At 36.1% G+C, this 27,146-nt stretch overlaps 1 protein-coding gene across 6 annotated transcripts in view; it reads left to right on the top strand.

The window, feature by feature from the left end:
• Nucleotides 1–27,146, top strand: part of ARAP2 (ArfGAP with RhoGAP domain, ankyrin repeat and PH domain 2) — a 187,085-nt gene that overhangs the window by 138,899 nt on the left and 21,040 nt on the right. For all 6 annotated transcript variants that reach the window (XM_058546854.1, XM_058546856.1, XM_058546857.1 and 3 more), the window contains 2 exons: nucleotides 7,957–8,085; nucleotides 21,230–21,369. In XM_058546854.1, coding sequence (XP_058402837.1) covers nucleotides 7,957–8,085; nucleotides 21,230–21,369 — 269 coding nt within the window. The remainder of the gene's footprint in view (nucleotides 1–7,956; nucleotides 8,086–21,229; nucleotides 21,370–27,146) is intronic.

The raw sequence follows: 27,146 nt of genomic DNA, 5'->3' as shown, positions 1-27,146 counted from the left end.
CTCCTCTCCCTCAGGAATACCTGTAATTCTTATGTTACATTTTCTAATAGAGTCCGATATTTCTCGGAGTCTTTCTTCATTTCTTTTTAGTCTTAGTTCTCTCTCTTCTTCCATCTGGAGTATATCTGTATTCCTATCCTCTAAAGTACTAATTCTTTCCTCCATATTGTCAGCTCTGTTCTTTAAAGATTCCAGATTCTCCTTTATCTCCTCCATTGTGTTCTTCATCTCCATCAGCCCTGATACGTTTTTCTTTATGATTTCAATCTCTTTTGTGAAGAAACTCCTAATCTCATTTAATTGTTTGTCTGTGTTGTCTCGTATTTCGTTGAGTGTTTTTATGATACCTATTTTGAAATCTCTGTCATTTAGTTTATGGATTTCTGTGTCTTCGGGGTTGATTTCTGGGTGCTTGTCATTTTGTTTCTGGTCTGGTGATTTCATATATTTTTGCATTGTGGTTCCTGTGTTGGTTTTGATTTTCCTCATCCTGGAAGTCTCTGGTTGCAATTTCCACCTGCCGCCACTGTGTGGTGGTAAAGGGCTGTGTAGTCTAAGCCCCCTGCGCTCTGCCCCAGTTTTTCTGCTGCGATCCGCAGTTTTGTTTTGTTTTGTTTTGTTTCTTTTCCCCACTGCAATCCACGGGTCCAGTCCAGTTTATTCAGGTCTGCCTCGGACCGCTAGATCTGGTCGAGCTGCAGACTCCGGGTTGCGGGGAGGGGGGAGCTCTCTCTTTTGCCCTCTGGGTCCCTGACATGGGAGGCTTCTCGTTTGCCCCTCTTTATCTGCTCTCTGGGTTGCTCAGATGTTGATGGTAGCCCTGTGGCTCCTCTGAGCCCTCTGTGCGGGAGTTTCCCACTGGCTGAGAGCGCCCGAAGAGCTACAGTTTCCCGCCGAGGGCCGCCCCTCCCCCCTCTCTGGGAGCCGCGCGGACCGGATCGCTGATCTGATGGGGAGGGAGCGGAGTTCTCCTTACCTCTCCCCACTTCCTTCCGGGGGCCCAGCACGTTCCGCTCTCAGATGTGCGGCAGTGTGGATCCCTCCGCTCCAGCTTTTGACTGTTTGGGATTCCGTTGTTGGTCTGTGGCTGTTACTTTTGTTGTATTTTGTGGGGGAAGAATTCACGGGAAAGCTCACTCCGCCATGATGCTGACGTCACTGAGTAGGTTGCCTTTTCATTTTGTTGTTGGTTTCCTTTGCTGTGGAGGAGCTTTTTAGTTTGACATAGTCCCATTTATTTTTGCTTTTGTTGCCTTTGCCTAAGGAGACAGATCCAAAAAATACTACTTAGACTGATGTCAGAGAACTGACTGTCTATGTTTTCTTCTAGGAATTTTATGGTCTCAGGCCTTACATTTAAGTCTTCAATCCACTTTGAGTTTATTTTTGTATATGATGTAAGCAAGTGTTCCAGTTTCATTCTTTTGCATGTAGCTGTCCAGTTTTTCCAACAGCATTTATTGAGGAGACTGTCTTTTTCCCATTGTATATTCTTGCCTCCTTTGTTGTAGATTAATTGACCATATAAGCATGGGTTTATTTCTGGGCTCTCTATTCTGTATCATTGATCTCTGTGTCTTTTTTTGTGCCAGTAGTACCATACAGTTTTGATTACAATAGCTTATAGTATAGTTTGAAATCAGGGAGCATATACCTTTGCTTTGGCTGCTCAGGGTCTTTTGTGGTTCCATACAAATTTTAAGATTATTTGTTCTATTTCTTTGAAAAATGCCATTGATATTTTGATAGGGATTGCATTGGATCTATAGATCGCTTTGGGTGGTGTGGACATTTTAACAATATTACTTCTTCCAATCCAAGAACATGGTATATTTTTCCAATTATTTGTGTCATCTTCAATTTCTTTCATCAGTATCTTATAATTTTCAGTGTACAGATCTTTTACCTCCTTGGTTAAATTTATTCATAGGTATTTTATTCTTTTTGATGCAATTGTAAATGGGATTGTTTTCTTAATTTCTCCTTCTGTTTATTTGTTATTAGTGTATAGAAATGCAACAGATTTCTGTATATTGATTTTGTATCTTGCAACTTTACTGAATTCATTTATTAGCTCTAATTTTTTTTTGATGGAGTCTTTGGGTTTTCTATATATAGAGTATCATGTCATCTGTAAATAATGACAGTTTTAATTCTTCCTTTTCAATTTGGATGCCTTTTATTTTTTTCTTGTCTGATTGCTGTGGCTAGGACTTCCAATATTATGTTGAATAAAAGTGGTGAGAGTGGGCATCCTTGTATTGTTCCTGATGTTAGAGGAAATGCTTTCAGCTTTTCACTGTTGAATATGATATTAGCTGTGGGTTTGTCATATATAGCCTTTATTATGTTAAGGTATTTTTCCTCTATACCCACTTTGTTGAGAGTTTTTTCCATAAATGGATGTTGAATTGTGTCAAATGCTTTTTCTGCGTCTATTGAGATGATTACATGATTTTTATCCTTCATTTTGTTAATGTGGTGTATCACATCGATTGATTTGCAGATATTGAACCATCCTTGCATCCCTCAAATCCCACTTGATTATGGTATATGATCCTTTTAATGTATTGTTGAATTTGACTTGCTAGTATTTTGTTGAGGTTTTTTGTATCTATGTTCATCAGGGATATTGGCCTGTAATTTTCTTTTTTTTTTTTTTTTTTGTGTGTGAGGAGATCAGCCCTGTGCTAACATCTGCCAATCCTCCTCTTTTTTTTTTTTTTGCTGAGGAAGACGGCCCTGGGCTAACATCTGTGCCCATCTTCCTCCACTTTATATGGGACGCCGCCACAGCATGGCTTGCCAAGCAGTGCGTCAGTGCGCGCCCAGGATCCGAACCAGCGAACCCCGGGCCGCCGCAGCGGAGCACGCACACTTAACCGCTTGCGCCACCGGACCGGCCCCGTAGTTTTCTTTTTTATTGTGTCTTTGTCTTGTTCTGGTATCAGGGTAATGCTGGCCTTCTAGAATGAGTTTGGAATCGTTCCTTCCTCTTTATTTTTTTGCATTAGTTTCAGAAGGATAGGTATTAACTTTACTTTAAAATTTGGTACGATTTGCCTCTCACCATTTGGTCCTGGACTTTCGTTTGTTGGGATGTTTTTTGATTACTGATTCAATTTCATTACTAATAATCAGTCTGTTCAGATTTTCTTTTTCTTCCTGATTCAGTCTTGGAAGATTGTATGTTTCTAGGAATTTATCCATTTCTTCCAGGTTGTCAAATTTGCTGGTGTTTGTATGTTTGTAGTAATCTCTTATGATCCTTTGTATTTCTGTGATGTCAGTTGTAACGTTTCCTCTTTAATTTCTGATTTTATTTATTTGGGCCCTCTCTCTTTTTTTCATGATCAGTCTGTCTAAAGGTTTATCAACTTTATCTTTTCAAAGAACCTGCTCTTAGTTTCATTGATATTTTGTATTGTTTCTTGAGTCTCTATTTCATTTATTTCCACACTGATCTTTATTATTTCCTTCCTTCTACTAACTTGGAGCTTTGTTTGTTCTTCTTTTTCTATTTCCTTTAGACATAAAGTTAGATTGCTCTAGATTTTTCTTGTTTCCTGAGGTAGGCCTGTATTGCTATAAACTTCCCTCTTAGAAGTGCATTTGCTGCATCCTGTAGAGTTTGGAATGTTGTGTCTTCATTTTCATTTGTCTCAAGGTATATTTTGATTTCCTCTTTGATTTCTTCATTGACGCTTGGGTTGTTCAGTAGCATGTTGTTTAGCCTCCATGTGTTTGTGTTTTCTCCAGTTTTCTTCTTGTAATTGATTTCTAGTTTCCTACCCTTGTGATTAGAGAAGATGCTTGATATGATTTGTTTTCTTACATTTATTGTGACTTGTTTTGTGGCCTAACATGTGATCTATCCTGGAGAACATTCCATGTGCACTTGAAAAGAATGTGTATTCTGCTGGTTTTGGATAGAATGTTCTGTATATATCAGTTAAGTCCATCTGGTCTAATGTGTTGTTTAAGGCCAATGTGTCATTGTTGACTTTCTGTCTGGGTGATCTGTCCATTAATGTAAGTGGAATGTTAAAGTTCCCTACTGTTGTTATATTTCTGTCAGTTTCTCTTTTTATGTCTTTTAATATTTGCTTTATGTATTTAGGTGCTCTTATGTTGGGTGCATAAATATGTACAAGTGTATAGCCTCTTGTTGGATTGATCCCTTTATCATTATTTAATGCCCTTCTTTGTCTCTTGTTACAGTCTTTCTTTTAAACTATATGTTGTCTGATATAAGTATTGCTTTCCCAGCTTTCTTTTTGTTTCCATTTGCATGGAATATCTTTTTCCATCCCTTCACTTTCAGTTTGTGTGTCTTTAGATCTGAAGTGAATCTCTTATAGACTGCATATATATGGGTCTTGTTTTTTTGTCCATTCAGCCACCCTATGTCTTTTGATTGGAGCATTTAGTCCGTTTACTTTTAAAGTAATTATTGATAGATATGTGCTTATTGCCATTTTGTTAATTGTTTTCTGCTGTTTTTGTAGTTCTTCTCTGTTCCTTTCTTCTTCTCTTGTTCTTTTCCCTTGTGATTTGATGGCTTTCTTTAGTGTTATGTTTATATTCCTTTCTCTTTATTTTTTGTGACTCTCCTATAGGTTCTTGGTTTGTTGTTACCATGAGGTTCATATATAACAACCTATGTATATAGCAGTCTATTTTAAGTTGATGGTCACTTAAGTTTGAGCATGTTCTAAAAGCATGACATTTTTACTTCCTCCCCTTATTTTATGTTTTTGACGTTATATTTTACATCTTTTTATTTTGTGCATCCCTTATCTAATTTTTGTAGATATAGATGACTTTACTACATTTGTCTTTTAATGTTCAAATGAGCTATATAGATGGTTGATCCACTACCTTTACTATATGTTTGCCATTACCAGAGAGGATTTTCTATTTCATAATTTTCTTATTTCTAGTTATGGCCTTTTCTTTTCCATTTAAAGAAGTTGCTTTAACATTTCTTGTAAGGCCAGTTTAGTGGTGATAAACTTCTTTAGCTTTTGCTTGTCTGGGAAACTCGTTATCTCTCCTTCAGTTCTGAATGATAACCTTGCTGGGTAAAATATTCTTGCTTGTACATTTTTTCTTTTCAGCACTTTGAATATACCATGGCAATCCCTTCTGGCCTATAAAGTTTCTGCTGAAAAATTATGTTATAGTCTTATGGGATTCCCTTATACATAACTAGTTGTTTCTCTTGCTGGTTTTAAGAGTTTCTCTTTATCTTTAACTTTTGAGATTTTAATTATAATGTGTCTTGGTGTGGATCTCTTTGAGTTCATCTTATTTGGGACTCTGCTTCTTGGACTTGGATGTCTGTTTCCTTCACCAGGTTGGGGAAATTTTCAGCCATTATTTCTTCAAATAGGTTTTCTGTCCCCTTCTCTTTTTCTTCTCCCTTTGGGACCCTAAAATGTGAATGTTAGTATGCTTGATGTTGTCCCAGAGGTCCCTTAAGCTATCCTCATTTTTTTAAAATTCGTTTTTCTTTTTGATGTTCTGATGGGGTGATTTATACTAACCTGTCTTCTGGATTATAATCCATCCTTCTGCATCATCTAATCAGCTGTTGATTCCCTTTAGTGTATTTTTCATTTCAGTTATTGTATTCTTCAGTTCTGATTGGTTCTTTTTTATATTTTCTTTCTCTTTGTTGAAATTCTCACTGTGTTCATCCATTCTTCTCCCGAGTTCAGTGAACATCTTTATGACCATTACAGTAATGTGTGGCTTAATGACAGGGATACGTTCTGAGAAATATGATGTTAGGCATTTTCATCGTTGTGCGAACGTCATAAAATGTACTTGGATAAGCTTAGTCTGCTACACACCTAGGCTATAGAGTACTAATCTTATGGCACCACCGTTGTATATATGGTGTATATGCAGTCCATCATTGACCGGAGTGTTGTTATGTGGTGCATGACTGTACTTTGTACTCTTTGTCTGGTAGATATCTTATCTCCATTTCATTTAGTTCTTTTTCTGAGATTTTATCTTGTTCTTTCATTTGGAACATATTCCTCTATCTCTTTATTTAGCCTAACTCTCCATATGTGTTTCTTTGTGTTAGGTAGATCAGCTGTGTCTCCTGGTCTTCAAGCAGTGGCCTTATGTAGAAGATGTCCTGTGGGGCCTAGTAGTGCCATCCCGCCTGGTCACCAGAACTAGGTGCTCCAGGTGTATTCCCTGTACAGGCTGTGTGTGCCCTCCTGTTGTTCCTGGGCCACAAGTGCTGTGGGTGTGCTTGTGTGCAAGACTGGCCCCCCCAGGACAGGAGACACTTTGGAAGAGCTCTGGTGACAGCTGGAGCCTCTTGCTGGGTGGGGTGGGATGGGAACCGCTTCGAAGGAGCATCAGCTGGGGCGGGTCCATAGGGGAACACCAGTGCAGGGTGAGAGGTGCTAGCAAGGTAGATGGAGAGTATCAGAAATGATGCCTGCCAGGGCTGGGTCAGCTAGGTGGAAGGAGAGTAAAAAAAAAAAAAAAAAAAATAATGGCACTCACCAGTTCTTCCATCCCTGGAGAAAGTTCCAACAGATCTCTGCCCCTCTGGTACGTGCCCTAATATTAGTCAATGAATCTCCTTCACGTATAACCCAGGCACTTTTCAAACTGCTGCCTCTGTGCTGGCCCTCAGAGTGAGTGAGTTTGTGTGCACATCCTTTAAGAGAGGAGTCTTGGTTTCCTATAGCCATTCAGCTGTTCTGGACATAAGCCCTGCTGGGTTTCACAGCCAGACATTATGGAGGCTTGTCTTCCTGGTACAGATCCTCCAGGCAGGGGAGCCTCAGGCCCCTTGCTTATCTGGAAGGTCCTCCACAGTTGTGATATCCCTCCCGCTTGTGGGTTGCCATGCCAAGGGTGTGGGTCCTCACTGGACTGCATCTCTGCTCTTCCTACTCGTCTCCATGTGGCTTTTTCTTTATTTCCTTAGTTGTGGAAAATCTGCTCTGCTGGTGTTCAGGTTGTTCTCAGCGACAGCTGTTCTATATTTAGTTGTAGTTTTGGTGTGTCTGTGGGAGGAGGTGAGCTAAGGATCCTCCTACTCCACCATCTTGATCCTACTCCTCAACCTGTGTTTTTTTTTAACTCTCTCTAAGAACTTGTGATGCTTTAAAAATATGCTTGCCTAAAACAAAATGTATATGACTGAGTATTTATCAAGGAAAAATCTTTAATATGTCATTAACTTCTTGCTTGTTGGCCTATTATATCAACCAGTTAATGTATAATTTTGCTACATATTTCTGATATTTCTGCTAGTAGTTAAACGTAGATTACTCAGTACTGTTTTATGATTATTTTCATATGTTCTCTGTTGAAGTTGTATTTTATAATTTTATATTAATTGACTTTGAGTATATAGCTATAAGTTGTTCACTAGTTTTGATCAGAAATTATAACATGCTAATCTTGTTGGGACAAACAAAAGATTAATTGATGTTATTTCTTAGTACTGGACAAGATTAATTTTGCTAGTTCTTTTACAATTATTTTAATTTTGCTAGTTCTTTTACAATTATTTATTTACATGTGCAAATAGGCAGCTTTTCATAAGCAAACCAGAATGTTATCTAAATTAAAAAGAAGATAGAGTAAGACACTGATTTGTTTTACAAAAAGGTAGCTTTATTTCTGAGATTTTATCTAAATGATAGCACCTCTGAATTTTTTTTGAATAGTTGAGTAGCAAACAAATGTCCCTGCGCAGATTCATTTATACAGTGCGTTTTATTATATGCTTAATGATGATCTAGGTCTTAAGATCTCTTGTATGTAGTCCTAGTACTATTCTTGTGTAACATAAGATATGGTTATGTTTATGATTGCATATAGCTATTTTTAAAAGGATTTTTTACATTTATAATTAGAAAAAATTATGTCTTAATTTCTTTGTTCAATGTGATTTGGTTTTGTTTTTTGCAGAGCGCCCTCTTCACTACACAGAAAATGTGTTGGAGCAGGTGCTTCGGTGGAGTTCATTGGCTGAACCTGGCTCTGCTTATCTTGTGGTGAAGAGATTCTTAACTGTTGATACAATTAAACACTATAATGGTAGGTGCTGTTATTTTACATTGCAACTACGATTGAAAATTCAAGTGGTTAAAGGATAGTTATTGTGGCACAAGTGTTATTTGAAAATGTAAAAAATGAGTAGCTAAATACAGAATCTACTGATATAGTATTATAGGATAGAAATAATGTATAGACCAAGTGCTAGAGTCAGATTTTCCATGTGGGTAGCACTGTGGTAATAGTTGGATAAATTGATGGTACCAAGTTAAAGTTTTTGGAAGGAATACTTTATTTTTTAAGGATTTTTTGCCATGCTTATGTGATTACCTAATTTTTAGATAGTCGGTGAATCTTCTTCCTGAATTGTATTTACCTTTGAAACTTCTCTGGGCATCTGAGAAGTACGTTTTGCAAACTCTGAGATTGTGTGCTTGTTATAATTCTCATTTATTTCTCAGTGGTACTGGAAAACAAATAAATACAAAATAAAACATTTCCAATAAAGAGACTTGCCATCCAACTGGGAGAAGACGTCTACACATGTAAGGTTAAATAAGAAGTTAGCTAGCACAAGGGAACCATATAAGACAGTCTCTGAACCTGTATGAGATATCAGAAAACTTTTATTTTGAAACTTTGATTCTTCTGTTGTGTTGTCGTTAACTGACAGATTAGAAAAAAGATTTCCTGCCAGCGCTGTATATAAACCAACCCCAAAAGTAAAGGATTCAAGTTTTATAAGACAAAATTTACCACAACTTTTATAATTTATATTAATAACCATTATTATTTATTAATGACATATCATTAACGAAGCTCTACATACCCCAAAGCTCATTTAAACTTTTTTTTAACTTCCTTTTGAGTTATGTCATCATTTATATTTTACAAATGAGGAAAAAGAAGCTCTGAGAAATGAAGTAACTTGCCCCAGATTGCACAGTTACTAAATATTGGATTTGAGAACAGACTGGTCTTATTTCTAATTATTAAAAAAAAAAAAAAAGGCGGAAAGTTGGTACAGCTCTTAAATGCTACAAACCTACTTGGTATGATTGCAGGCTCTCTAGCTAATAGCCATAGGTCAGTAAGTTGTTAATGTGAGGCTAATCTGATAAATTTCTGATTCCAGATTCCATGATAATGTTTTAGTCTAGTCAGGGTGCTATAACAGATACAATAGACTGGGTGGCTTATAAACAACAGAAATTTATTTTTCCCAGTCTGCAGACTGGAAGTCCAAGATCAGGGTGCCAGCATGGTTGGGTTCTGGTGAGAGCCCTCTTCCATGTTGCAGACTTTGAACTTCTTGTATCCTTGCATGGCAGGGAGAGGCAGCAAGCTCTCTTGTGACTCTTATAAGAGCGCTAATCCCATTCATGAGAGCTCCACCCCTGTGATCTCATCTAATCCTAATTACTTCCCAAAGGCCCACCTCCTAATACCATCACAGTGGGAGGTAGGATTTCAACATATGAATTTTACGGGACACACGCATTCAATCCATAACACCACTCTTATCTTATACTTACATGAAAGTATTTTTACAAAATGCAGGCAGTGTAACAACTTCTATGTCATTTTGGTCTTACTAGTATCTAAATAAACAGAATAAATATTATTCTTCTTGCTGTAGAAATTTGGCCTTTTAGAGACTTTCTCTTATTTTATATTTCTTTATTATTCCTCCATCTGATTTTGACCACATCCTCCCTATATGTCTCAAGGATTGCAATAGAAATTCTCTCTAGTCAACATGCATCCTGTAATAAAGCAGTGGTTCTCAGGTAGGGGCAATTTTGCCCTTCCCCAGGGGACATTGGGTGGTGTCTGGAGACATTTATGACTGTCACAACTAGGTGGGGAGGGTGCTTCTGGTTTTTAGTGAGTAGAGACCAGAGATGCTGCTAAACACCCTGCAATACACAGGACAGCTCTTTACGACAAAAAATTATCTGGCCCAAGATCTTGAGAATATTTAATTTAGATAATCTACGAAATCTGTTCTAGCTCTTAAATTCTGTTATTCTTTCATTTAACTTTGAAATAAAAAGTATTGAGCTTGTAAACTAGGTCCTGAAGCATTATGAAATATATATATATAATAGGTTCTTATAGTTTGTTTTCTTTTAGAACATAAGGTTATTTTTTCAGGTAAATTTTTATCTTTCCGGTGAAATTTTTCCTTTTCCTAATATTCCTTTGCAATGTCTCTAATTCTCCATGTTCTAAAATACTTGAAACCCACACCTAGACATAATACCTTAGCTTTTGTTTGAATGCTAGTGGACTGGCTATGGGAATAAAAATAGACAAGAATAAGATCTTAAAAGGCTATGATATAAAGGAAAGTTTTGTGCAGGTCGGGGTGAGGGGTAACCCAAAGCAAGGATACTATTAAGTGCTGTTGCTCTTTGGGGGAAAAAAAAATCAGCAACGTACAGATCGAGCTGGCTGAGAGCAATCACATCTGAGTAAAATCTTTGTTGTTTAAGGGCAATAAAAAATGGTTGAGTGACAAGCTGTACATTGGTTCTATCCACAAACTGGGTAGGAAGATTGGGCATTATAATGATGCCTCACATATTCCTGTGCGTCCTCTTTATGGAGTTATGAGCATGTCCTTCTGTTGTGAAAGCATCCAGCCTCTGTAAGGTCTAGACAAGCATCTTGCATAAAAACTGGAGAATCCAAGCAGTGAACAGCTGGCTTAAATGATAGTTATAGGGATCTGGATGGAATGTTCTGTAGAGTAAAATGTCAGGAAACTTGTGTTACTCTCATATCTCCTTCGTTCCTCTGACTGAGTCGGGACTGTAAAACATATCCCTGTCCCTGCACTATCCGTACCTCAGCCAAACCAATCTGCAACTTGTTATTATAATTCCTACAGTTCTTCCTACCAGGAAATGATGTCTCTTTGCATGAAAAAAAGAATCAAGTTTTAGAGTAGTACTGTTAGGAAATACATTAATTGGACCATTTCATAGTAGTAGTTATGTAATTTTGGTCAAAAATAGGATTACCTATGAAGTAAATATTTTAAAAACTTTATAGCCAATAAAAGTTTTATAAATGTTTTTAATTACAGATTGATTTAAATTCAGATTGTCAAAGCAAAATCTCTTTCATTATGGTCAGTTCTGCCTCTGTGAATATAGAATTGTCGTTTTAAAGAAGCTCTGGCCTGTTGTTTGTTTTTTATATATTTTTTTCTTTTTTCTTTTCTTTTCTTTTTTTTGTGAGGAGATCAGCCCTGTGCTAACATCTGCCAATCCTCCTCTTCTTTTGCTGAGGAAGACTGGCCCTGGGCTAACATCCATGTGCATCTTCCTCCGTTTTATATGGGACGCCACCACAGCATGGCTTGCCAAGTGGTGCGTCGGTGCGCGCCCAGGATCCGAACCAGCGAACCCTGGGCCGCCGCAGTGGAGCACACGCACTTAACCGCTTGTGCCACCTGGCCAACCCCTGTTGTTTGTTTTTTAAATCAATTTCTTAAAAAGTCATGATTTTTTCCTATAGTTGTGTCTTGCAGCAGCGTGGAGCTTCCTTCTAATGGGGCATACTTTGTGATAGATTTTAGGTTGGTTAGATATTCACTCTACTTAGCAGATGTCTTCTAAATCAATCACAGTGACCACCTACACCAGAATTACTGCTCCATTCATTACACCTAATACTCCTTGAAATTGGCATCCAAAAGAAAAGTAATGAAAGTAAATCAAATGTGATTTCTCTGTCAATTTGTTAGCAGAAAAACTGGAATCATCTCAGAAACACATTGCTCTTCACAGCAGAAAGGGAACGATGTTAAGGATTTCTTTTCCTTTCTTAAGATTTTCTTTTTCTAACCTGGGGGCTGAGTGGAAATTAGCAGGGTTTGAAACAAAGGTAGTTGGTTGCAACTACATTTTCTCTTAGTAACAAATAGTTACTATGTTAACATTTTGTTAAGACGTAAAATATCACGACCACATCCTTTGCACCCTGTCCCCTCACACCTGATCCCTAGTTGCCACAAACTTTACTGTCTACTTATCTGTATCTCTTTTCCTCTATCTCTATATCTACACATACAAATATATATATATTTACATACCTATATGTGACTTGCATTTCGTTAATTCTATGATAGTTTTTCTGATTTTATGTATCAAATTATAAGCATATACTTTTGTTTGATATTATATTTTCACCACCTTCTTGCTAAATCAAGAATTTTATCAAATAATTTTAGAGGTTTAGTGTAGTTTAGGGATTTTCATTTCCTCAATTTTCTCACTTTATCTGAACAGTTTAAAATGTACACATAATAAGTAGGAATAGATTTTAGAATCATCCAACACTTAATTTCTGCTCATTCATTTAAGGTAATAAAGTTACATACTTCACTTTTACAGAAGTATATGAGAGTAAATGACTTTTTTGTTGCCTCTACTTAAAAATCAATTCTATGTTTTTCAAAAGCAGCATTTTATTTCTTAGAAACATTTTGTGACATTGCCATTATTGTAATGAAGAGTTAACTAACTTGAAAAGAAAGATAATAGTCTTCAAATTTCTTTTCTACCCCAAGGATTATGACTGAGACATTGAGATAGGGAGAATAAAAATTCACTTAAATTGCCATTTAGACTTTGTCATAGCTAATCTTATCAGAATCATTTTTTTTAATTAATTAATTAATTTTTTTGTGAGGAAGATCGGCCCTGAGCTAACATCCATGCTAATCCTCCTCTTTGTGCTGAGGAAGACCAGCTCTGAGCTAACATCTATTGCCAATCCTCCTCCTTTTTTTTTCCCCCAAAGCCCCAGTAGATAGTTGTATGTCATAGTTGCACATCCTTCTAGTTGCTGTACGTAGGCCGTGGCCTCAGCATGGCTGGAGAAGCGGTGCATCGGTGCGCACCCAGGATCCGAACCCGGGCCGCCAGTAGCGGAGCGTGCACACTTAACTGCTAAGCCACGGGGCCCGCCCTGTCATAGCTAATCTTATTAGACCATCTTTTATTATCATCTCTTATACTGAGTTAAGTTTCAACATCTCTATCACAAGTAAAGCCATAAATTTACAGCTTCTGTAAGGTTCCAGAATAAATAGTTTTATGTTGCTAAAGTCTTTTCTGTTGTTAAAGCACTGAAGTTTTTTTAAAATTACCTCAGTAGAATGTGATACATGGGAATCAAGTTTTAATGATCTCAATGGGGAAGAAATACTTTTAAGATATAAGATGTAACTCAACTGCAGATCTCTGTGGATTTCTAAATTTAGATGGCTGCATATGACAGATGCTTTGAAATTAAATTTGCATTAGAATAGCATAGTTCAAAATGCAACTGCTTCCAGCAAATTCAAACTTGGAAAACTGAGCCATCCACTATCAACTGACTGAAGAAAATTCCAGCAAAAACAGCATGAGTCCATAAATCATAGTCTAGCTGAAATAATGTACATTCCACTCCCCATCAAATCTTTTTAAATCCAAAGATGTGTAAAAGTTGAAGGTAATACCTAGTCCGTTTCAAGTGGACAAATTTTCTTGGAAATTGTTAATAGTCTTTGATTTTCACTATAGAGTATGAATGTCCTGACTTCTTCTGATAATATAATTCTGTAGTAAAAAACCAATTCCCTGTTTCACGCAGGAAAATTTAAAGAATTGTTCAACATTGTTTTTACCACAAGAAACAGAAAATTTAAATGTTTGAAGCCCCTTTAAATATAAGACCACAAACACAATATGCAATAAATGACTACTATTGGCCAGGATGTTTATGAAGAGCTTTCAAGCACAGAAACGTGATTCCGCTAGATGATCACTGACATCTCTTTGAACACTAAATGTCTCACATTTAAAGAAATATCATTTCCTTGTTTAATTTTTCTTGTACATGTTGTCCTCCTGTAACAAGACTTCATCTTTCTTCTTCTTTTACTTTTACTACTAAAAGTACATGTCGAGTAAACGTATTTTTTGGTGAGGAAGATTAGCCCTGAGCTAATGTCTGTTGCCAATCCTCAGCTTTTTGCTGAGGGAGATTGGCCCTGAGCTAACATCTGTGCCCATCTTCCTCTATTTTATGTGTGGGACACCTGCCACAGCATGGCTTGATGAGTGGCACATAGGTCCGTGCCTAGGATCTGAACCCGCAAACTCCGGGCTCCCGAAGCAGAGCGCATGAACTTAACCACCACGCCACCAGGCCAGCCCCAACTTTTTAAATATAAATTAAAAAAACACCTTGTAACTGAACAACTACTGACAACATTTCACAGATCTGCAAACTCACTTTTATCTAGGTAGTTAGGGAATGCTTTCCAAAGCAAGTTACCATTAGATTATTACCAAGAAAGCTGTACGTGGTCTCGGTTTCTTGGTTTGGATGCTTCCCAAGACATTAATATAGGGAGAATAGAACTTGCTGGTTGAAGTTACACAGTGGTGGGGTCACTGAATTCAGTTTTGGATGTGTTGGTTTTTAGTTATCTATCAGTTGTCCATGGGTATATGTGTAGCAGGGAATTAAGTACCTATTTAGAGAGTTGAGCATAGGATACGAGCATTTAAGGGATGGATGTAGCGAGAGAGGCTGGTGTGTGAAGGAACAGTCAGAAAGGTTGCAAGAAAACAAGGACAGAGCAGTGCCATGGAAATCATCAAAGGAGTTAAGTTTTAGGAAAAAGAGTGTTTAACAGTGTAAAATGGTGCACGAAGTCAAGAAATACACCTGGACGTTTATTGTTTTTGTGGAGATGATGGTTGTGGTGATCGTGATAATCATGATCATTACTTATAAGAAAAGTATCTCAGTATAGAAGACAGGATTCTGTTAGACATTAAGAGACCTGAGCTGTAATTCTAATACAGTTGCTTTCTAACCTTGTCAGATAACCTTTGTTAGCCACAATTTTCTCATTTGTAAAATGAGATCATATTACCTGTACTCCCTACTTTAGAAAGTTGCGTGAGAATCACATGAGATAAAATATATGAACATTTTAAAAACTCTAAAGTGTTATCTGTGTATTTAAGAGTATGCTAAAGACTACACCATAATTTAATATAAAAGAAATATATTATTTAGTATACTAAATTGTATTTTAGAAATAGTTTATTATAATTCAATCTAATAATAAAAACAGAATAGAAAAGTAGTATTCTAGTTTCTACAATTTGCTACATTATCAGGAAAGTGGCATAGAATCTCTGGCACTTTTCTAGTCAATCCCCCAATAGTAAGTATATTTATAATTTTACTGCTTATCGATAATCTAATTACAGACAGATGTTATCAGACTCCTACTTCTATTAAGCATTGCTTCTTCAATACAAGTAACATAAAGGAAAATAGATTGGGCATAGGGGAACATATTTGGCTTATCCTAAGAAATAGATTCCTTTCAAGCAGCTATGATGTCCAGTTTGGTTTCTGCCCAGTTGTAGAACTAAATTTTACTAAATGCATCTTGAGTGAATGTTATACAATGAGTGAAATATATCAGTAATTCTGCTCCCTCCAAATTATAAAGAATACATGTGTTCTATACAATCAATACTAAACAAAGGAGTATAGGCATAATTTTGAATTTGAAAGAACTTTTTAGATATATTAGGCTGATTGTCAGATGTCACTTGGTTTGTTACATTTTCAAAAGGATGTCTCTCAAGGAAGCTGTATTTGTTTCCTTCAGCCCTTTGAGTACATGAGAAGGGTAGAAGTTGGAAGAAGGAATTTTTTCAGATAATGTGTCAGCCTCAGGAAAGAATTTTGCCAGCAAAAGAAAAAGAGAGACAAGTAGAGACCTTAAAAAATAGACCCATTGGTTCTATATTGCCTTGTCACTGCTCAGATCATGTAGAAGAGAGATGAGATAACAGATATGAGAGAACAGTAGTTCGTAGCATTTACTGTTTACCAGATGCTGGGCTGAAGGCTTTGCATACACCGTCTCATTTCATCTTCCTAGTAGCCTTAAGAGCTGTTTACTAGTACTTACTAGGCCTTTTACAAATGGAGAAATTAGGACATGGAGACATTACATAACTCCCTGAAGGTGACTGACTTGCTGGTAAGTGGGGGACCAGGCATTAGAGTGAAGATCTCTCCAATGCAGGCCATGTATTCTGTCCTACACCACTTACTATATTGAAATCAAGGATAAATCAGATTTTAGTTTTTGAAACTCTTATAAACTCAGTCTGTGAATAATCAGACCTTTGGAAGAGTCGTTGTTGATTGCTTACTACAGACTCTGCAGTACAGAGAAAAATCATGTCCATCCTTCATTCATTAAACAAGCAATACATTCGGCTTGCTATGTGCCAGGCACTATTCTAAACACTTTGCATACCAAATTCACTGGGTGAGTACTGTCTGTATCCCATTATGCTGGTGAGGAAACTGAGATTTAGAGATTACTGCCTGGGATCCAGTGTCTAGATGTGGTTGTCATTCAAACCAGGCAGTCTATCCAGAATATGCTCTTAGTCACTGTGCTATGTCAGCTCTCATGTAGGTTGGGGCAGAAAATCCAGAGCACACGTTGTTTTAAAAAGGAAATATGAAATTATTATGTATTTAAGAGCTAAATTATGAAACAAATATGACTTTTTATGCATTCAAGGGCATAGTGTTTAGAGACATGAATAACAAGTATGAACTGCAGTAGTTAGAAAAAATTTCTTGAATGAGTTGCATTCCAGAAGTGGGGATAGAATTTGTATAGAAGCAAGGAGAATGGAACGACTCTCAGGGTCATTCAAGTGACCAACTTGAGTCACGCCGTAGAGACAGCGATTGATTTTTCCAAATAGTGTATAATGATCAACTGAATTATCAATATTTAGTTTAATATTTTATAGAAATGAATAGGAGAATTCCAATTTATTTAGCTCTTTAAAAGCCAGGAAAAGAAGTTTAGGCTTTTGATATTAGGAAAGTATGGCTTTAAAGAGTAAGAAAGTAGAGCTTTGGACAGGGGATTAATGTGATGAAAGCGTTTGCATCACACGAATCTGGAATTGTATGCTGGAGCCGTTAGAAAAACAGAGGATAGAGTCCTAGAGTCCTGGAATCCAGGTGTTAGGTAGGAAAGGCAGTGGTTAGAGTGAAGACATTGGGAATGAAGTGGAGTTGAACTCTAAAGAGAAATTCTGAAAGAGGCTGAATTGCTAGCTGACGGGACATGAAGGATAAAGGGAGATTATACATTTGATAAATATCATTCCCAGATTTATATTTCTCCCTCTCCCCTCCTTCTTCTCCTCACCCCCTTCCTCTGTCTCGGTCTGTCTCTGTCTCTCCTTCCCAGGACCCTCCCACCTCCTCCACAGATCAGTTATTTTATTGGGATTAGGGATCACTAGTTAGGAATTACTGTTTTCGTATGAGAACTTGAGGTTTTCAGATGGTTTGGAAAAACTTTTTTGGGAGGGTATCAGTTTCATCATCCTGGTAATATGTCTGTTCTGTTTAAATAAATTTGGCCATTCTCTTTTGTTTCAAAGATCTGATTTTTAACGGCTCTCCTAATTGATAACAAAATTATAGCACAGTTTAACTAAGAATACCAGTTTCTTACCCACAGTGTTAACTCGAAAGACTCCTCACTGAACTCCAACCGAGCCTTCCCTGTCCTAGCAACCACCAAGAAGGGAAGGGGGTTTATGATTCTCTAGAGATAACAGTATGCTGGAATTTGATTCGAATGAAAGACAAAAAAGGTAGTAGATGAAATTGTACCTATCAAGATAAATCCCAGAATTTTTCTCTGAAGGAAATATGTGCTTTGGGGAGTACATTAAATCTTCAGATGTTACACCTGCAAAAAAATTAGATTGTTTTCCCAAGTCACTTACTTAATAGCGTCTTTTAATACATTAATTATGTGCTATATAGCTGGTTTCTCTTTCAATTAAAAGCAAATATACACGATATGTCGTGTTTTTTCTTTTTTTTTTTTTTAATTCTTATTGCATAGAAGTATTCCATGCTTAGTAACATATTACACCATGCCTAGGGTTTATATTATGGACCATATATATGTGAAATCATTCTTTTTGATTGGATCAGAGGCATCCAGTGTGTATTGAAAGACTATAGCAAATGGTGTGGCCAAAAAGACTGCGTATGTAGAATGAGAAATACTAGTGCTCTGAAGTTAGGAGCTAGAAAAATTTGAGATCTAGAAAGATCAGTGTGGTATGAAAGACTACAAAGATAGCAAGATTTCAAGGAAGAGAGGAGCCCAAAGTATAGCATGGAGACAGGAGTTCTGGCTAGAATCTCAAGAATTATAAAGCAGAGATCCCACTGCAAAGATCTGAGTAGCAGAAATTTGAACTCCAGCTCCAAAGGGACAGGCAGGGCATGAAACTTGTATTCTGACAAACTAGAGTTGAGCTCAAACCTGGATAGGGTCTGGACAGCAGGTATGGTGGACACAGCTAGCCTGAACCAGATTCTTCTGGAGACAAGGTATCTTAATAAGCTTTTTGCCCAGGATGAGATGGAGGGAGTGAAAGTATAATAGCAAAGTACCCCAAAGTTGAGGGACCAAGTAATGCTGGAAAAGTTTGTAAAAATGAATTATTGGAAGCCAGTTAATTCATAATCTGAATTTTGTTTTACCCTGAGTCACGCATGATTATCCCTCAAAGTGTATAGCTTCATTTTGGCCCTTAAGTGGTGGGTATTTTTTCTATTTATTTTAACATTTTGAGAGCAGACAGAAATTTAGCTGTGAGAGCTTTTAGAAATTCTTTTAAGTCCTTAATATTTATCATAGAACTTCATATTTCAGAGTTATTTTTGTTCTTACCTCTTCCTTAAAATGTATTCCTCTCAAAGCCTTCCTCTTGAGTCCCTTAGTAATGTATGCTCTAAGATTTAGCTAATAACTCAATTATATACAATGATTATTAAAATACATTTTAACAAATATGCACCCAAAGGTAGAAACAATGTTTTTTTCCATAAACTTGTTTTCTCTTTGACCTACAAATGGTTTGCTTAGACACTGAGCATTTGATTATTTCTTATGGGTAAAATTTGAAAGATTTATTAATTAGAACAAAAATCTAAATGAGAAAGTTACAGTCAAAAGGTATGAGTGAAATTTGGCTTAAACAATATATAATAATCTGTATCTCACAACTTGATTGTAATTTAGTGCTTTTAAAAATGCTTTACCTATTTCTAAACTAACAATATTATAAATGCCTTTCTCCACTTCCCTATTCTAAATCAGCTGAGTCACTGAGCCACCAAATATTTTCTGAATTGCTTACTGTAATTCTCCTGTCAGGATGTATAAGCATTATTTGTTAGCCCATGTTTAACTCTTTGTCTGCAACACTATACTGGAAGTGCAGAAACCATCTCTATCTGGTTTATTGTATATTACTAGAATCTAGTGCATACTAGACCCTCAATACTTTATGAAGAAATGAATGAATTGATGTGATATGAATTTCACTGAATGCTAGTTTTATGTAATGTTTTTCTTCATCTTCCACTTGTATTAAAATGTCTTCTTTCAAGTCTTTTAATTGGAAAAGTGCTGTCTTTAATTAAAATAGAAGCTATTTAGCTATAAATATCTTTTAAAGTATTTTTCTATGAAATTGAATATTAAAATTTTACCAGAAGACAAATTTTAGCAATATGTTTTTCAGAAATTATTTTAAAGTCACAAACTTTCTAAAAAGAACCTGTTTTAGTATGGTAGTGTGATTAAAAGAATGTTATCTGTGGTCAATAGGTAATATCATGAAAACTATTGGGGGTTGTTAATTACCTTTGTTTGTTTGTTAGTTTGTGGTTAGGATCCTTGATGTCATTAATCCTGGGGATTTTTGCTTCCAGCTAGTCATTCCATGCTCATATTTGAGTTATAAGCAACTATTTTTATTTTTTTAACTTTTGTTTTCTTATGCTGATTATAATTCTGAACATCTGTGGGTTATTTGCTAAGTAAAGATTTTCTCCAAACCAAGGGATTGTTAGGTTTAAGACTAAGAATTCTTGCTAACACCATTCAAATTATTTTGTAAATTTCAGAAACTATGCATGAGTATTTAAAAATTGTATGACCTTAATACCAGGAAATTGCTAAAGCTCCTAGTCCTAATATAGTGCCCCACCTTGTATCTTTTGCGGACATTGTCTGATCTGAGGGCCACAATAATCTGCAGGATAGGTGTCATTACTCCTATTTTACAGGAAAAGCAGAAGTTGACACCATGATGACCGTGTCAGGGCTATTTGGCTTCTGGTCCTTTTCTTTCCAGTATTCTTCGGTTCTCAAGCAGGCAGTCGAATAGTGTCTGGATTTCGATGAGAAAGTTTTAGACTGGAGATATATTGATAAATTTATACAAGTACAAATTTGGTGTTCTTACCAAGAATTGTTTTTTAATAGAATTAGTTGAAATGATTTCTAAGTGTGGGACCCGGCCAGTATTGAACGTGAAATACAATTGTTTTTAAATGCTCTACCCTAGCAGTTTTGCCTTTTTTTTTTTACCCTTACCTGTTTCGTATGTACAGGAATTTCTCTAATGCCTTAAGAATTTCTGGATTCCTGAGTCAGAATTCTGGGAGACATTTCCCTTTTTACCTGTGTATTTGCATTGTTTATACGAGTGCTGTTCAAAAGAAATATAATGCAAGCTGATTATGTAATTTTAAATTGCCTAGTAGCCACATTAAAAGTATATACATAAAGAAACAGGTGAAATTAATTTTACTTATATATTTTATTTAAACTCATGTATCCAAAATATTATCATTTCAACATGTAATCAATATTATAAAATTGTGATATTTTTACTTTTTTTGTGCTAAGTCTTCAAAATCTGGTATATATTTTATATTTGTAGCGCATCTCAATTGAGACTAAGCACGTTGCAGGTGCTCATTAGCCAGTGGCTAATTGGACAGCAGAGGCAGGCCTCTAAATTATAAATAGATATAAATAGATCTGGTCACTGGATCTATGACTTGTTCAAACCCCCTCGACACACAGTGTTCCCAGAAATTAACCATAGGCTTCTTAATTGTAGAAAACAAATTTATTATTTATATTATCAGAACTGAAAATATAGAAATGTTTTATATTCTATTCCAAATAAATGAAAATGTACCTAACTTACAAAAGTAATGTTGTACTTTACAGAGAGGAGGGCCCTGGAAAGTATCAAAGAGGGAGTCTTGAAAATCAAAGAAGAGCCATCTAAAATACTATCTGGAAATAAGTTTCAAGACCGATATTTCGTTTTACGAGATGGTTATCTCTTTCTTTACAAGGATGTGAAGGTATTTGTATATGTAGTATTTGAATATGCATACATTTTTGTGTGGGTATTAATATTCTTATTTTATACCTCTCTCAGCCCTCTTGGAAGTCAAGGCCTTTAGTAAACAAAATGCATAGTAAGCTGATGATTTCTTTCAGCCTCTGGGATATGACATTAATGTGCTCAGTATCACAGTAAAGACTTCCATATATGGCCTTTCTGAGCCCCTCACATTTTTTAGTGAGAGAATGACCTAAGTCCTAAAGAAAAGTCTAATATATGATGTGTTACAGAAGCTAGCATATAAATCAGCAACTCAGTCAATAAAGTTGACTGAGAGAATGTGTCATGCCCTAAGGCAAAAGTGGCTTGAGTTTAGCTATTGGAAATTAATAAAATGTGAAATAAAAAGGCAAAACCCAAAAGTTAAAATAAATCTAATATATTTCCTATACGTTTGAATGGATTGACTCGTGTAATATTGTATTTATTCATTGACTCTTATTGACGTATTTCTCTGAGTTTGAATTCCCGAAAAGCTTTTGTTAAAGAATTGTAGAATGGGCAGGGGAAGTAGAGATGAAAAAGAAAGAGTAGATAAATGATACAGCCATAAGAATATTGAACTTAGCATCAGAAAATCTCAAATCCACTGAGTTGGTTGTGTGAATAAGTAACTTAACCTCTCAACCTCAATTTCTGAATCTCTAATATGATGATGATAGTGAGTCCTGCATGCCAGATTGTGTTAATGCTTAAATAAGAATATATGTAAAAGTTCTTTTTAAGCAGTGAAACATTTATATATATATAGTAATAATAGCATGCTCATCACAAGAGTCCACTAAGATATGAATAGGCAAGTCTCAAACTGAGAAAAATATACTCACAGTACATATATCTGAAAAAAAAAGGACTTATATCCAGAATATAAATAACTCCTCCAAATCAACAATAAAAAGACAAACAACCCAATAAAAAGTGGGGCAGAGTATTGAACAGACAGTACATGAAGGAAGACTTAGGAATGGCATTAAGCCATTGGCATAAGCCATTGAGCCAGAAGGTGCTTAACATCATTAGTCATTGGGGAAATGCAAATTAAAACCGCAAGATACTAATACACACCCATTAATATGACTGAAATAATACGAGTGACAACACCTAATGTTGACAAGGATGTTGATTAACTAAAACTGTCATAAGTTGCTGGTGGAAGGGTAAAATCACACAAACACTGTGTAGAGCTGTTGGTAGTTTTTTAAATAAAGTTATTCGTACATCTTACATGTATGACCCAGCAGCTCTATTCCTAGATATCATGTCCACAAAAACACTTGTTCAAGAATGTTCATAAGCAGCTTTATTCATAAAAGCTGCAACCTGGAAACATTCCACATACCTATCAGTAGGAGAATGATATATTCATATAATGGAATACTACTCAGCAATAAAAATAAGTGAATGCTAATGCATGCAACAACATGGTTGAATCTTCAAATCATTGTTGAGCAAAAGAACACAGAATAGTACCACATGAGTGTGTTCATAAGCAATCTGAGAACAGGCAAAACCATTTGTAGTGATAGAAGTCAGGAATTGTTTGCCTGGAGTGTGGAGAAAGCTTGCTGTGGAATTGTGAGGAGATAGAGTAAGTAGGGTACTTTTTAAGATGTTAAAAATAGATGTTCTCTGTCCAGTGTTGGATGGTGCTTACATGGGTGTATACAGTAACATCTCTACTTCCTTAAGATTCAAGCAATACCCATGCAATTATTTTAAATGTAGAGTGACAGCAGGACGTAGAGACACCTTTTTTTTTTTTTTAATTTTTTATTTATTGCAGTAACATTGGTTTATAACATTGTATAAATTTCAGGGGTACATCATTATACTTATGTTTCTGCATAGATTACATCATGTTCACCACCCAAATACTAATTACAACCCATCACCACACACATGTGCCAAATTATCCCTTTCGCCCTCCTCCCTCCCCCCTTCCCCTCTGGTAACCACCAATCCAATCTCTGTCTCTGTGTTTGTTTATTGTTGTTATTATCTACTACTTAACGAAGGAAATCATACGGTATTTGACCTTCTCCCTCTGACTTATTTCACTTTGCATAATACCCTCAATGTCCATCCACGTTGTCACAAATGGCTGGATTTCATCGTTTCTTATGGCTGAGTAGTATTCCATTGTGTATATATACCACATCTTCTTTATCCATTCGTCCCTTGATGGGCACTTAGGTTGCTTCCAAGTCTTGGCTATTGTGAATAACGCTGCAGTGAACACAAGGGTGCATGTATCTTTATGCATTGGTGTTTTCAAGTTCTTTGGATAAATACCCAACAGTGGAATAGCTGGATCATATGGTAGTTCTATCCTTGATTTTTTGAGGAATCTCCATACTGTTTTCCATAGTGGCTGCACCAGTTTGCGCTCCCCCCAGCAGTGTGTGAGAGTTCCCTTCTCTCCACATCCTCTCCAACACATGTTGTTTCCTGTCTTGTTAATTATAGCCATTCTGACGGGCGTGAGGTGATATCTCATTGTAGTTTTGATTTGCATTTCCCTGATAGTTAATGATTTTGAACATCTTTTCATGTGAGACACCTTTTTCTATTGAATTATAAAATTCACTTGAATAAACATGGCTTGCATACTTTAAGTATGTAGCACTTCACTGTGTTCTGTTGTGGAAATGTACAAAGAAAGAAAGACCAGGTTAGTAACATCTGTTAACATGTTATGAAGAATGAATTGTTAAGCGGCTTTCCAAAGCTCTGCGGCTGCATTTTGTTGTGACTTCTGTTGAGCTCTCTACACGCTTTGACCTCATTCCCTGCATGTTCCTCCAGCAGGGAAGCCTCCGTGTGGGCATAAATAAATCTTAGTAGCATTCTTACTTTGACTACACATCTCATATTCACTTTCTTCAAGGGCAGTAGAATGCCCAGGCAGGAGACTAATAAGACAGCACTGAATTCTGCAGCCCTTATCCCTCTTTTCAGATAGCTGTATTATATACCCTACTTGAACTCCCACCTTGGTATTCCATCTGATAGACCCAGCAGAGAGTCTGGGTATCAAGTGATTGTTATTGTTTATTATCATTCTTCAATTTTTTCAGTAGAGGAAGAATGGAGTTGGCAGAAATAAGGCACATAAGAATTTGGGGTTATGTGAACTGAACACATCAAATTTTAAGGTTATATGAACTTTAGGTTTGCGTTTGTGAAAGCAAATGCTAGACTTCACAGCTGATTATTCTAGCCATCTAGAAGTGAATCCGATTGAATTTGGTTTCATTTTCTTCAACGGCTCACCCACCTTGATCTTCATTAGACTGACTTCCTTAATCCTTGCCCTTCTAAATACATAATATGTTGATTATAGATCACTTTTATAGTTGGATGTCTGCTTAGGGTATTTTAAAATCAACCTGAGCTTTTAGTCCCATTGAGGAACTGACACTTCCATTGTGTAGCAACAGAAAGTTGCTAGAAACAACTGGTAGTCACTAGTAGTAGTAATAGCAGTGCAATCATAGTAGCAGCCAGTAACATTCAAGTGGTTACTCTATGAAAAGCAGAATTCTCTGCATTTCACTTGGATTCTCTCATTTTATCTTGACAATAACCCTATGTTATTGGTACTCCCACTTAACAGATGAAGAAATGGAGCCTACCAAGATATTGCATAACTTGCCCAAGATCACATAGCGAGTTAGCGACAGTCAGAATTCATTTCCAGGTGTCTGACTCCAAAGGCTCTATGCAGGGACTTAGTAAAGAAACAATAACTTTGCATTGTTTTGGCTTGGTTTGTTTTTGCTGACAGAATTTTATTTAAAGAGGATAAGTCTTTTTCATTTAAATAGTACCAAATATTTTCAAATATGACCATCTATACAATTCAGTTTTTTATTATGTTTTCCCCTAAGCTGATGTAAATTTAAAAATCTGCCACAAGGAAATCTGTTCATGGAGAAGTGACTTTTTCAGATCGATTGTTTTTGTAAGCAAGATAAGGAATCTCATATCCCTTAACAGAGTATGTTTTGTTTTAAGAATTTGTGTCTTTTGAAAGGATCGTCTTGCTCAGTCTAAGATAATTCACATAAACTGGTAGACAGTGATAGTTTAGGGAGCTTGTCTGAAAGACAGTGCTTTTTTTTTTGACATTTGGAATGATTTCTTTTTTTCCCAGCTTTATTGAAGTATAATTGACAAATAAAAATTGTATATATTTACGTTTTACATGATGTTCTGATATATGTATACATTGTGAAATGATTACTATAATCAAGCTAATTAACATATATATTACCTCACCTAGTTATCTTTTTGTGTGTTGTGGTGAGAACATTTAAAATCTATTCTCTAAGCAAATCTTATGGATACAATATGGTATAAACTATAGTCACCATGCTGTATATTAGATCTCCAGAACTTATTCATTCTGCATAACTAAAACTTTGTACCCTTTAACCAGCATCTCCTCGTATCCTCCACCGCCCTGCCCCTGGCAATGACCATTCTACTCTCTGCTTCTATGAATTTGACTTTTTTAGATTCTGCATATAAGTGAGATCATATAGTATTTGTCAGAAAGACAGTGCTCTTTAAGGAGGCTGAACACATTTTGTTCCTATCACAGTGACCTCGGTACAAAATTATAGTCTAATTATTAAGTGTTTGAAAGTTGTATTTGTACATCTGTCAGAATTAGTGCAACTGATACTTTAGTTTGCACATTAAGGCAAGCAGATGAGAGACATGGTTTTCCTTTAAACTCAAACTACTATTTTCAACACGTGATTTTATTTTGCCGGTTATTTTTTCATGTTGCTGGTCTGTCCCTTTTGTTATTGACAGTCACATCATTGGCAATGTTAACTTTTCAGATGATTTTACAGTAAATAATCAATAGTAAAAATCTCCTAACTTACTTGAATAAAGATTCGGCTCCGGTTTTGACAGTTGCTCTTAATATATTTGTGCTTGTATATGTTTAGAAAATGATCTACTGAGAAGGGAATAGAAATTACAAATTGGAAAGTGTATTTAAAGAGACTATGTGTTAATTAGAGATAATTTATGAATGCTCATTAACAACAAATTGGGGTAATACACAAGGGAAGATATATTTTGTTTTGAGAGTTTTCCCTGCACAGAAAATGTTAATTAAAATGTTTTCAGACTTGATTTACATAAAAGGTGAGAAGTTTCAAAGAATTTACCATTACACTGTTAATGGTATGAAAAAAACCAAATGAGTAAGGGGGGCTGGTTAAAAATTGCATGCAGTAATAAACAAATTCCTTTTAACCACAAGAATAGTTTTTTAAGCGCACTAATTTAATTGGCTTATTTAAAAACTTTATTTTAAAATATGGTTCCTGAAGCAACACATTACAGACGTGATAACACTCCAGTATATTGAACTTTTTGAAGAAATTCTCCAGAAAATACAGATACCAAAAGAGAGAGTTGTAATAAGCCAACAGTAAAGTTTTCTTGCCAAATGAGATTTCTTTTTATAGAACTTTCCATTAGGATCCTTATAGTTCCTCTTTATGCATATTCACTTTAAAGATTGAAACTAAAAAAGATTTCTTCCCACCATTGCTGATCTCCTCAAATTATGTCATCTGTGTTCTTTTTGGACAGGATATGGTGTAAAGTATAATGAGCTTGCATGTCAAGAGTGGCTTGGGAATCAGTTGTATTACTTCAGACTCGCAGTCTGTTCCCCAAAGTACCAAAATGTAGGCATTCCTGGAC

The sequence above is a fragment of the Diceros bicornis genome, chromosome 8 (assembly GCF_020826845.1).
Source record: "Diceros bicornis minor isolate mBicDic1 chromosome 8, mDicBic1.mat.cur, whole genome shotgun sequence".
Classification (NCBI taxonomy): domain Eukaryota; kingdom Metazoa; phylum Chordata; class Mammalia; order Perissodactyla; family Rhinocerotidae; genus Diceros; species Diceros bicornis.
This window is presented reverse-complemented; position numbering and strand designations above follow the sequence as displayed.